General features: G+C 36.9%; 2 protein-coding genes across 5 annotated transcripts; both read left to right on the top strand.

The window, feature by feature from the left end:
* The first annotated feature begins 538 nt into the window (after window positions 1-538).
* Window positions 539-5,023, top strand: LOC112193304 (synaptotagmin-3). Of its 4 annotated transcripts, none has more exons than XR_005808487.1 (13): window positions 539-747; window positions 1,077-1,175; window positions 1,291-1,341; window positions 1,432-1,555; window positions 1,742-1,860; window positions 2,162-2,263; window positions 2,357-2,431; window positions 2,862-2,938; window positions 3,041-3,293; window positions 3,727-4,152; window positions 4,316-4,453; window positions 4,549-4,748; window positions 4,867-5,023. XR_005808487.1 is itself a non-coding variant. In XM_040516666.1 (12 exons), exons 1-12 carry the CDS (start codon window positions 634-636, stop codon window positions 4,566-4,568), a joined length of 1,557 nt encoding a protein of 518 aa, XP_040372600.1. In that variant the 5' UTR covers window positions 539-633; the 3' UTR covers window positions 4,569-5,023. The 4 variants fall into 4 exon arrangements, 2 of the variants coding, with proteins under 2 accessions (XP_040372600.1, XP_024189153.1); XR_005808486.1 differs by having other exon boundaries at window positions 4,837-5,023; XM_040516666.1 differs by having other exon boundaries at window positions 4,316-4,412; window positions 4,549-5,023.
* Window positions 5,024-5,176: 153 nt separating this feature from the next.
* LOC112193305 (29 kDa ribonucleoprotein A, chloroplastic) lies at window positions 5,177-7,611 on the top strand. Its single transcript, XM_024333386.2, has 5 exons — window positions 5,177-5,598; window positions 5,714-5,815; window positions 6,296-6,607; window positions 6,714-6,821; window positions 7,266-7,611. The coding sequence occupies exons 1-4, from the start codon at window positions 5,242-5,244 to the stop codon at window positions 6,777-6,779; spliced, it is 837 nt and encodes a 278-aa protein (XP_024189154.1). The 5' UTR covers window positions 5,177-5,241; the 3' UTR covers window positions 6,780-6,821; window positions 7,266-7,611.
* Window positions 7,612-12,853: the final 5,242 nt, after the last annotated feature.

The raw sequence follows: 12,853 nt of genomic DNA, 5'->3' as shown, positions 1-12,853 counted from the left end.
TAGCTTAAAAAAAAAAACAGTTGTTTTTAATTTTACCAAACGTTTTATTGTCTATTGTTTTAAATTTAAGCTGCTTCTAAGTTTTTCCATAATCGTTGATATATCTTGCCGAACTAGACATTTGTCAAACATCACACCATTGTACTATATATTGACTCCAAAAATTCTATATATGATTTTTGGGGGCCAAAATCCACATTCTCAATTGTCCCAAGTATTTTTGCTTCCACATATAATATTTTGCTAACCTCAGTTAGTCACTGGAGAGTTGACAATGGATTGTTTGCCATACCAATGAGTGGTAGCTTTTCGAACACACCCATCTTAAGCAACTTCCTTTTCTGGACAACTTCCCAAACTCCCAAAAAAGAAAATCATGTTCCACCTCTTCAGTCAAGATCCTACGTGGACAAATCATACACCGTCCATGTGTACGAGCCTCCGTCACTTAAAGCTCAAGTTAACGAAACTGTTAACTGTACCTATATAAATCAAAGCAAAGCCCTCTCCATTTTCTGACACGTGGATTGTACAACGAAACTCTATTTTGGCAGTTTCTCCCTTGCGTTTTCCAATCTCGTTCTCTATCAATGGATTTTCCGGATTTTAATTCCTAATATTTTTGAAAAAAAAATGAGACATCTGTATTTCGTATTCGAGTTTATTGGATTTCTTATTGGGTTTCCGATCGGTCTTCTACTGGGTTTCTTCATATTCATATACTCATCACAGCCTGAGGATGTGAAGGTCATGATCATAACTTAATCCTTTTCTTATTATTATTTTTTCCATGTTCAATGCCAGATTTAGTTTTGGTCTGCATTGGTTTGTAGGGTTTAGTTTAATTTGTTCCTTTTGTGTTTTCAATATTGTAATGTCTAACTTTTCATGTATGCCCATTATACTACTGAAATTCTGCACATTTTGAATAGATTACCAAAATGCACATACCCAGATGGTAAATACTTTTTATCTGAGATACCCAAATGGTTCATTAGCTGGTGTTTGCTTCTTTTGACCCATTTTGGTTAAAGAAAACCAAAGTTTTTATGGTCATTTTGATGTAAAATGTGCAGGATCCAGATATAAAATCACTAAATGAGTGTGATCCAAACTCTCTGGTTGATCTTTTCTCAGAGATTCCTCCATGGGTGAAGCACCCTGACTTTGAAAGAGTGAGTTTAAAGAACTAATTAGAGCCTCTTGTTAGTTGTTATTTACAGTACACTGTCACATTTTATTTCTAGTCTAAAATTAGTGTTGTGAACCATTACTTGTATACTTGTGCAGATTGATTGGTTGAACAAGGCTTTACATGATATGTGGCCTTACCTTGATAAGGTGATTGTAAGTTTTCCAATACATATTCCTTTGAATCAATTGGTAAGCACGACCTAGCTAAATGTGTCCTTTGTGTTTTTTCATCTGAAGGCAATATGCAAGATTATCAGAGAAACAGCAGAGCCAATATTTGCAGAGTACGTTGGAAAATATCAGATAAGATCCATAGGATTTCAAAGCTTGAATCTTGGAAGTCTTCCTCCTACAATTTATGGCAAGTTTTGTGTACATTTAAATATGTAGGCATTGTGTAGTGAACTTGTGCATATATACTAGAAATTATCCTGGTGTAGGCTACAGAGGGATTTCAATGAACAGAATCATTTAAGTTGGTTTTTCTATTTTTATTAATGTTTATTTGTCTGAGGGATCTTATTAATTATTTCATCATATCTTGCAGGTATTAGAGTGCACGAAACCAATGAAAATGAACTAGTAATTGAACCTGCTATTAGATGGGCAGGAATTCCACACATAAATGTTGTGGTAAACATATTGTCAGTTCGACTTATAGTTCAGGTTAGAATTAATTTCAGGTGCAAATGCCTTTTCTTTACAAGAAAAACCTCCATGATAGCAATGTTTCTTTGCCAGACAGCCTGAAAACATGCGGTGCTTATGCTTCGACTGAATCTGAATTAAACAATATATATATATATATATATATATATATATATATATATATATTTAAGTAGAAATCAACTTCATCAATGATCTAGATCCACATTTGGGCAACATAACAGTTCCTATTCAACCATAGTTTGGAAATGTGTTTGAGATGCATTTGACAATCAGATTGTTTCATTCCTGTTCTTATCAGCTGATGGATGTCCAAGTATTTGCAACGCCAAGGATGATCTTAAGGCCTCTTGTACCAACATTCCCATGTTTTGGAAACATAACAATGACTTTGATAGACAAGGTAAATTGATTCCAATTTATGCACAATCGTTTAGAACGCTTCATGTAAGTGCATGCTCTTATGGTGGCAGATATGTCATGTATGTATATGCAGCCACATGTGGACTTTGGACTCAGATTACTGGGAGGGGATGTTATGGCAATCCCCGGTTTCTATCAATTTGTTCAGGTCATTCACTCTCTCTCTGTAATCTGTAAGTTGGAGTTGTTTAACTTATATTTCAAGCTTAATGTTGATTTTTTGAGTGAAGGAGAAGTAGACAACATCATTCATGGTGTTAGATACATATAAATTATACTCCAAACTATTTTATGCATGTTTTGTAGAAATTATAAGAATAAAAATATAACCATATGTGTGGCGTATATATAAAGTTACAATTCTTTAATGGGAATTTGAGAATAACGTAGGCAAGTATTCTAGTGTATATTCATTAAAGTTCTGGGTTTCTTTTATAGAAAATGAAATTTCTCATGCTACCAAACAAAATTATCTGTTAACTTTGTTGAATTACCATATATGCATGTATATTGTCAAGAGTTTGATACTAGTTTGATACAATTTATAATTGTTTGCTTCTTTTTTTGGTGATAAACAGGAATATATAAGAAATCAAGTTGCTAGCCTTTATTTATGGCCCCAAACTTTGAACATACCAATTCTTCAGGGTTCATTGTAAGTTTACCTGAAACTACAGTAAAGATAAATAATGACAGTAACTAGTTTCCAGAATATATACATATATTTGTCTACTCTTATGATATCTTTTTTCCCCAGATCAGGAACTATAAAGAAGCCTGTAGGCATACTGCATGTCAAGGTTGTAAGAGCTAAGAAACTCTTGAAGGCGGACATCATTGGAAGATCTGATCCTTATGTTAAAATCAAACTAACCGGGGAGAGGCTTCCATCAAAGAAAACTAGCATTAAGATGAGGAACTTGAACCCTGAATGGAATGAGAATTTCAAGCTTACAGTCAAAGATCCAGAGTCCCAATTCATTCAGTTCAATGTTTTCGACTGGGATCAGGTTTGATATACAATATTATTAATTCGTAATAGTGATAAACCTGCTAATCAATCATCCAAATTGACGGTTTGCATTTGACTGTATCAAATCAATGTTCTGTTAGAACTTCTTTGTTGCAATATAATACAACGTATAAGGGTGATCATTTTTTGGTAACCGAGTTCTAAGTCTTTTGTTGTCAATGATGCTCATTTTTTGATTAACCAAAAAGTCAACTATGGAGTAAATTGCCCAAAATATGAAGACATTTAAACGAAACATACCATCTTTACCAAAATCTTGGCCTTGGTTACCCAAAAAGATGATCACCTCAAAACATGCTGTATGTTATACTATTTATTTTTTTATATTTTTTTGGGAATGTTATACTAGATTGCATGGTATAATTTGATCTCAAAGCAAACTTAAAGGTTTATCACGTCTCATTTCACAGATTGGGACGCATGACCCTTTGGGAATGCAAATTCTTCCACTGAAGTTGCTAACTCCATATGACACACAAGAATTTACGCTTGATTTAGTAAACAGCACAAACCCTTATGATCCTCAAAACAAGAAAAAAAGAGGCCAACTTATGGTGGAGTTGACATATAATCCTTTTATAGAAGAGAGTGGTAGTGGAATATATAACAGTGAACCTTTGGATGGAGATAAAGTGGTAGATGGAAAAAAGCTTGGAATTAAAAGCCAAGTTAGGAGCCGAAAGCCATCCATGTCCGTAGACATGTCTTCACAAATAGATGCAGCTGGTCTGCTTTTGGTTACAGTTCAAGGAGCAGAAGAACTTGAGAGCAAGCTTTACGATAACCCTAATCCTTACGTACTGGTTAGGTTTTCAGGAGAAAAGAGGAAAACCAAGGTGAATATGTAGTTAATGAGCTTTGAAGAAATGATATTGATAGTTTGGCATAATATATCTGAGAAGAACAAATTTCTATTTGATTTGATATATTGTATAGACACTCACTGTGTCTTTGTGAATTTCTATCTCATGAGTTAATGCATATAATTCTTGTGTGTAGATGATAAAGAGATCCCATCGGCCATATTGGAATGAAGAATTTCAGTTTGTGGTAGAAGAAGCGACTTTGAAGGAGAAGATTCGTTTTGAAGTAAAGAGTAAGAAAAGAAACCTTTTCGCTTATCGTTTCCGAAAAAAGGTTTGGTCATTTACCATAAACTCATCAATTTTAGGTCATGTATATTTCTGTTTATTTGAATCAAAACCATCTGAAACATTATCATCTTTATCTAGGAATTGTTGGGGTACGTTGACATCAATTTTAGTGATGTGGTATACAATGGACGCATTAGAGGCAAGTACAATTTGATTAACTCGAAAAATGCAGTGATACATATCGAGTTGCAGTGGAGCACCACGTGACACATCAAAAGTTTATGCAGTGTAATGTAATCTTTTCGTAGAGTTTCATTATCAATGATAGTCATGTATAGGTATGTACATCCACTAATTATGAAATTCATAGCCATTAATAGTTGTCAATCGCTTACACACAGTTGACGTTAGTCCTTTTCGTAATAGGAATTCTTCTCAACCACAATAGTGTTTTAGGATGCAGGCGTGTTTGTATTTTGACCTCAATGGTGAGTTCAATGAAAACAACATATACATTGATCTTTATGGGCCAAGCCAGAGAGTTATGGCCCATGTAATAAACATGATAGCAACAGGGCCCATCTTCTTCCACAGAAATATCTCATACTGCTTTTGTCCCCATATCTCATCTCCGATGCCAACTGGCACCGCAAACGGACGGCTGTGATCAAGCAACAACATTATCGGTAATTCCCATCAAAGACGGGGGTATTTTCGTCAGTGAAAATATCCTAAAACTTTTCTTCTTAAACCCTGAGAGAGAGTTTCAGAGTCTGAAAGCCAGTCTCAACAAAACCTTATCTGTTTGAAGCGAAGCAAGGCAAAGCCACCATGACTACCTCTACGGCTTCGCTGGTTCTTCCTTCCCTGACCCCCAAAACACTAGCGCTCTACACCCCCAAACCCACTTCGCTCTCGCTCTTCTCTCTCTCCTTCTCGTCCCTAAAACCCATTTCGATTTCGGCCTCATTTCTCAACTCCGGCAGGGGGTTTCAGTCGTCTCGGTCGGTCGTGCGACGCGTCGCTGTTTCGGACTTCGAGCAGGATGAGGAGGTTCTCAGCGACGACGGCGGCGAGCCCAATTTCTCGCCTGACCTCAAGCTCTTCGTCGGAAACCTTCCCTTCACCGTCGACAGTGCTCAGCTAGCTGAGCTCTTCGAAGGTGCTGGAAATGTTGAGATGGTCGAGGTATGGTTTTGTTTTTTCGTTCGAAATTTCAAAGCTTTTCGTGAATTGAATGGAGATAAATTGTGGGTTTGATGTTTATTTGGGATTAATGGAGGCTTTTTAATGGAATTTGCAGGTGATATATGACAAGACGACTGGGAGAAGCAGGGGATTTGGGTTTGTGACCATGTCGAGTGCTCAGGAAGTTGAAGCAGCTGCTCGACAGTTCAATGGCTATGTAAGTCACTATATTGTGTCTATGATTTGTGTGTGTGTGTATGCGAAAATGTGAAACAAAATATGAGAAAATTGGATTGGAGTTTGAGACTTGGAGAGAGCTTATCTTGAGGTTACTGTGGTGATTGCGTAATGTGCTTATGAATTGTTCTGAGTCTTGGATTCATTCGGTTATCTTTCATGCATGAGAACTTTGAAGCTATGTGTTGTGTATAAGCAATGACATTTTCGCAATTACAAATTAGTTGATTGAGCTCATGAGAACACTTTTTTATTTGTAGCTAGAAATAGAATTGGTTTGAGAAAGGTGGGTAATGTAGTGATTCTTGAGAAGATTAGTTTTAGAAAATAAAAGGAAGTTTGTCTTTAAGCTTAATGATACATTTCTTCATGTGAATCTTTTACTATATGCTTACCATCTATATTGACTGTTCTGAACCCTGTTCATTGTATCTAAGCAAGACTTTCTGACTTTTTGCAGGAACTTGATGGAAGGGCATTGAGGGTAAACTATGGACCTCCCCCACCTAGGTCTGAGGATTCTTTCAGAGGTGCCAGAGGACCCCCCAGAGGTGGTGGAGGTTATGGTGACTCTTCCAACCGCCTGTATGTGGGTAACCTTGCATGGGGTGTTGACAATTTGGCACTTGAGAACTTGTTTAATGAGCAAGGAAAGGTTTTGGAGGCCAAGGTAGTTTTTGACAGGGACAGTGGCCGGTCGAGGGGTTTTGGTTTTGTGACATATGGTTCCGCTGAAGAAATGAACAGTGCCATTGAGTCTTTGGATGGCGTTGTACGTATATAATCACCTTTTGCTTATCAGTATTTGTATTGTATCTTCTTCCCATGTACATCACCATTTTTGTATTCCTAATGTTTTTATCTGTTTAATTTTACAGGACTTGGGTGGAAGATCTATTCGCGTAACTGCGGCAGAACCTAGGCCGCCAAGGCGTCAATTTTGAGTACTAAATCCTTGAGAGTCATTGGCCAACAGAATATTCAATGTAAAGTTTTTGACCCATATTTTTCTTTTTTGTATGTGATTATTGCCTCTTCTTTTTTGAAGCCTATGACAGTCAATTGCAGATGTATCACCACTGTCATAAATTGAATAAGAGTGATGCTAGAGACACCAAAGTAATCATAAAGTTTTGGATTCCAACTGATATGACACTATTTCATTTGGTCATATCTAGACCCATTTTGTAACTCATTCATTTATCCATGTTATTTGCCTCATCATTTGGTGACTAATCCTCCGGAAATGTTTTGGCTACTAGTATTATTGTTTTGGTAAATCCTGTGCTAAATTTCTGGTTTTTAAAGTGGCATGTCCAAATGCATTTTATAATCTATTGTATTATGGAGTGTGTGCATGAAACTTTTACCTGGTTCTCTCCTTTTTTCTATGTATTAGTTATCCTAATACATGCTGATCTTCTTGACAGGGAGTTAGGAGCTAAGTAGCTGTATGTCATTGCCTTCTGTCAAGAATTCCCAGATTATGCTCCCTTGCACCACAGTTGAATTCGTGACTGATGGTTGTTTTTGGCATCGGCCTGTAGATGGACAAGAGCGAATGTTTTTTGAAAGTTTAAATTCTATGTTCTGAGTGCTGGGTTTAGTTAAGGAACTGATGTGTGATCTATTTTTTGTTTTAACAACAGTTTAATAGATTCGGGCACATGAATCATCATCTAATAGTCTGCTTTACCTTGATATGTTACTGAAAGAAATCCTGATTGTGTAACGATTGCAGGAGAAATGTACAACCAGATCAGTTTTTTCAGCCAATTGAGATCCAAGCTAAAAATGAATGTGGTCCAAAAATTGTTTGGTCTCCTGTTTAGAAATGGTTTTTTCTTTTTCTCACAGATGAGCACTAAGCAGTTTCTTGGTTTCATTTTCTAAAACAAAAATTTGTTTTTAGATAGAATAGAAAACAGACTTATTGTTGAGGTACCATCCACCAGGATTCCTAACCCAGTCTGGACGACTTCATTCATTTGTTTTTGTTATCTAGAGCAGAAGTTCTTAGTTCTGTTCTTGCTAGTGAAGGACGCTGATTAAGACGAAGTTTTTGATTTTATGAATATGCTCTGAATGACTGAATGGATGGATTTGAAAGATCAATGCCAGTCCTAGCTCTTAGGCCAAGGGCATGCATAAACAGGCTTTTGGGCTTTATAGCATTTTAAATACAAGCTACAGAGCTAAATGCTAAGACCACTATAAACCCACAACTGTTGGATGCTGCGGAGGTTCTTCCCATACTAATCCTGTAAAACTGAATAGACAAGGAAAGTGTTAGCCCATTGGGCAGCCTGCAGTAGTTGGATGCAGGCCTGGTCCAAGAGACGTTTTTTTTTTTTTTAGGATGAAAAAACTTTTATTCCAAGATAGATTACATAAAACGGGATTGACCGGTGGTGGACATAAATTTCCCACTCACCTCCCTAAGAACAACCTCAGTTACGGGTCCGTCAACAATCATGAGCCAAATGGGCCCAACTCCTAACCAACCTAATCGCCCATTTCCTCGGACTACAAAACAATACCAATCCCGAGAGTCACGATAAAATCTCGCCGCCAATACTAAGAACAGCCATGTCATCCTCCTCCATACCGTGTCCCAAAGTATCCAAACCACGTACAAGGATAAATCGCCGCCATATTGACCACCAGAAACCACCGATAATATCACATATAGTCCTCGGAAGTAACGTCGTAACAATAGCTCATCAGATAAACCAACCCAGAAGTCTCCATACCTCCTTATAGCCAATCTCAAGAAGAAAATGACTCCCTTCAACACCGTGACCCAAAACCACCAAACCACGTGCATGAGCTCTTCCCCAATACCTCGACCATAAGATGATACCGAGAATAATTCCAATAGTCTCTGAGAGTGACACCATGATAACACAACCATACCACTAATAATCCCAAACCCTAGCTCGAGAGAGTAAGGGCTCAAAAGACCTAGCCAAAAAACTAAAGACGAAAACCTAAAAAAACAAAAAACAATTAAAAGATAGCAGGAGTCGATGCCGGCATCAGCCTTCATCTTCCATAGCCAAAGTGAGGTTGGTGCCCATAATCACATAATCACATAGTGAGGTTGGTGCCCATAATCACATAACTACACAGTGTTGCCCAAAGGCAAGGCCGCCGCCGTAGTACAAAAAACTTTTGCACATCCCCTCCAATAGCAGACCACCACACATCGCCTGAAGATATCAGAGCAAACCAACAATTGTAGACCACGACGCTGTGCACCGCCAACCACCGTGCCCACCGCTGCCAATTCCAGTATCGCCTTCGCATATTAATCCAGCCCTTGAAGATTGTCCCCAATAATCCAAACCCAGATCCACCCAAAATCGTAGAGATTGACCTGATCTGACTCAGATACTGAAGAACCCTCAACCATGGTGTAGCGATCTGCCATAGAACACCAACCTACCACCACGATCTCTTTGAAGCCGCCATCGATTTCGCCTGAGAAGACAAGAGACAGAGGCACCGCATCTTCCATCGGGAACTACGAACCAACATCACCATAGCCCGTCCAGCTACACCCATCTCACTCCGACTAGGCAAGGAGCCGTCGTCGTCGTGAGGGTGTCGCTGGACAAGCGCGACGAGAGACTTTGTTTTACCCAAACCCTAAAACGCTCCGACTTGTGCGGATCTGATATAATCTCGTTAGTGCACACTCTACCTGTTTGGTCCAAGAGACGTTAATTATAGGCATATTGGAGAAAGGTTGGTTCTAGTTGGATCTCCAAATTTGATATTTGGACCTTCAACTTTTTTCAATTATTAATAGACTTTGTCCAGCCATATGAAAAGATAAATAAAAATAAAGAGAGCAAAATGAAAATAATAATAATAATAATAATATAAAAAAAAAATTTCCGGAATTTCCTTATATTGCTATATAGTTTTATAATTTACCTTAAATAATTAAGTAAAGATAATCATTTCTATACATGGCCCACCCATTATTTAATACAAAAATAAATTCAAAACAATCTGATTTGGAATTTCTTTAAACTAAATTAATATTATGATATAGTTATTACTCGATCTTCCAACCCAAAGCCCTTGAAATCCTTCTTTTAGCAAATTGAAAGGGATTCCAGCAACATATCAAGATCGAGAAACAACCATTTGATTAATTTTGGTGGATGAGAGACCTACTCATAAGAGCAATATCATGTGATTTTGATTTATTCTTCTTCTCGTGGTTAAAGATAGAGATAAAAAGTAGAGTAACTGATTATTGTATCTCATGTTCAAAAGTGTTTTGGTAAAAATAAAGAGGTTTACTTAGCTTTTCAAGTATTGTAAAAAGTAAATTAGAGGTGTACTAAGTATGAGATGTCCAAATAGCAAATTTAGAGGTTCAACTAGAATCACCTTTGGAGAAAACACAGAAAAGCACAAGGACAAGAAAAGGAAGAGAATTTGACACCCCCTCTCGGCTTTCTTTTGTTTTGATTTTGGGGGAAGCAAAACTAAAATAAAAGGCAAATGCCAAATGAGTTTCTTCCTTTTCTTTTTAAACAAACAATATCAGTGGAGGGAGAAGATAAGAATATAAAATTTCGGATGTAGCATTAAATTATCTTCCTTAGCAAAAACAAAACTTAGCAAAAACAAAAACCAACACTTGAATTATTTTTGGTGTCCAAGATAGGTAGTTGAATCCTATGTAGACAGGCACTCATTTTGGGTGCTTCCCATCCTCTCTAAAATCACTAATGAAGTTGAAGCAATCATGGATTCAAGTCACCTAGAGATTAGTGGGTTCACATGTGTTTCTTCCCCCACATTGGTTTCAAATAAAATATGCATACGTTCATTAAGCTTCTGGCTTTTTACTGCAGCTTTTTGAATTGTAATGAAAGACAAAAGTTTGTGAGCATAATGATTCTACTAGAGCATTGTAGTTCGTAATCTTTGACTTGAAGCCTAAGTGTTCTAGAGAAGTGATATAATTACTCACTTTATACATTTGAGTTTTTTTATGCGCTCGTTTAGATCAGATATATCTTATATGGAATAGGAAAATATTTACTTTGTCTCTATTCTATGTGCATCTAGAAGCAAAGCACAAAAGTGTCATGACATTTCTTTCATTGGTCGATAAACTTCTTTTCTAGGACGGTAAAGATAATTCCATTTAACTTAAGTAGAAATTTGACATGGGATGCCGAGTTGTCTATGCTTACATTCATTTCCACTACTGTACTTGATGATATCACTGGAGCTGCTTGTCTCAGAAGAGTTAAGACTCCTGCCATCTCTTAGCTTGTTCTGTTTCTTTTGTTTTTGTCTTGGACCAAAAAAAAAGAAAAAAAAAAAGAAATTAGACATAGGATTTTTTTTTTTTTGCTTTCCGAAAAAGAAATAAACATTACAACTAAAAATCCCTACAACACCCCCAATACGTAAGGAATATAAAAAGAAGGCTGAAAAGGCAGAGAGGGGAAGAGAATTATATATTCCAGACTCTAGGTGGGGCAGAGTGGCCAGTTTTTGCAAGAGCTTTTGTCAAAAAGTTGGCTTCACGATGAACATGCTTAATTTGCTGGTGATGTAGGAGTGTACAGAGAGACCGGATATCATTTACAATAGACCTAAGCCACCAAGGAATCCGACCAAAGTCGTTTAAAGCATCAATCAAGGTTTTTGAGTCACCTTCAATTACCAAACCAGAGAATCCATGTAAAACATCTGCACGAAGGCCTACACAAAGAGCGAGACCTTCAACCAACAGGATATCAGTAGTTGGAAGTTGAGAGCAGGCTATTAAGAGGGGTTGCTCATCAGCATCTCTGAATACAAATCCACCAGCTGCATGGGAAGGAAAGGACACTGAACCATCGAAATTAAGCTTAATTGATCCCTGGTTGGGAGGGCTCCAAGAAATAGCAGAGGAAGTGATAGATTTTCTAGTGATGTTGGTGTTAGATTGACAGTACTGATGATAAGAATGAGCAGCATCAATGAGAATGGAGGTAAATTTGACATAGGAAGATACAAAGAACTAAAACTTTGAGAAAACAACGGTTACAAATATTATTATGTTATAACGTAGAAAGAAGATAAAGAGAAAATAGTTGGGAGGAAGTAGAAATGTTCTCATTCAATCTTATTAGCCTTCTTTATATAGAGGTAGAGTTTACATCAAAGTACATAACTAATGAGTGTTAAAAGTGGACAGCCACATAGATAATAATATTTACAACACTCTGCTTTGGATGTCCACCAATGAATGATGGTTTGACGCGCTTATTGTTGCCTAGTTAAAAAACATTTCCAAGTAACAAAAACTCAATGGGACAAAAATAACCCTGGTCGAATGATAAAAAGAGCACAACGCGCATATGTCATAGGTAGCATACTTCCAAATGCCCCCCTAATGAGTGTCTTCCTCTTATTGTAGCAAAGCTCAATTATGTATGCAATAAGCTTGTGTCTATCACTGAAGTGAGACCATGTGTGTTTTGCATATAAGGGCTCATCACAAATTTTAGTACCTGCAAAGTTAAAGCAATACCAACAAATCTAGACGATTTTCAATAAGCCTTACCTCATATAATAAGGTTAGAAATAACGACACATGTTCAAATTCATACACTATAAGTAATAACTAAACAATATAAAGAAATTGACATGTTTAACTTTGTATAATTTAAAACATTGAAAACTCATTATGGAATACCAAGCCATACACATCAATATCTTTGTGTATTGATATGTCTCATATAAGCTCTTCAATAGCTCCAAGTAATTCATAACTTTGCGAAAGTTAGAATACGTTGCAACATTATAATCATAATTTGAATTTGATTTTGTAGTCTTGTCATATGTCATAGTACTTATTGAGGTAATTTAGGTCGCGTTAACTATAACGGAATGAGTATATATGAGCTAACTTTAGACTTTTTGATTTCATGAGTGAGATTCAGTCTCTTTCAACTATTCATGGACTTGCATTTGAATCATTCATGTATTTGAACCA

Source organism: Rosa chinensis, chromosome 3, assembly GCF_002994745.2.
Source record: "Rosa chinensis cultivar Old Blush chromosome 3, RchiOBHm-V2, whole genome shotgun sequence".
Taxonomy (NCBI): domain Eukaryota; kingdom Viridiplantae; phylum Streptophyta; class Magnoliopsida; order Rosales; family Rosaceae; genus Rosa; species Rosa chinensis.
This window is presented reverse-complemented; position numbering and strand designations above follow the sequence as displayed.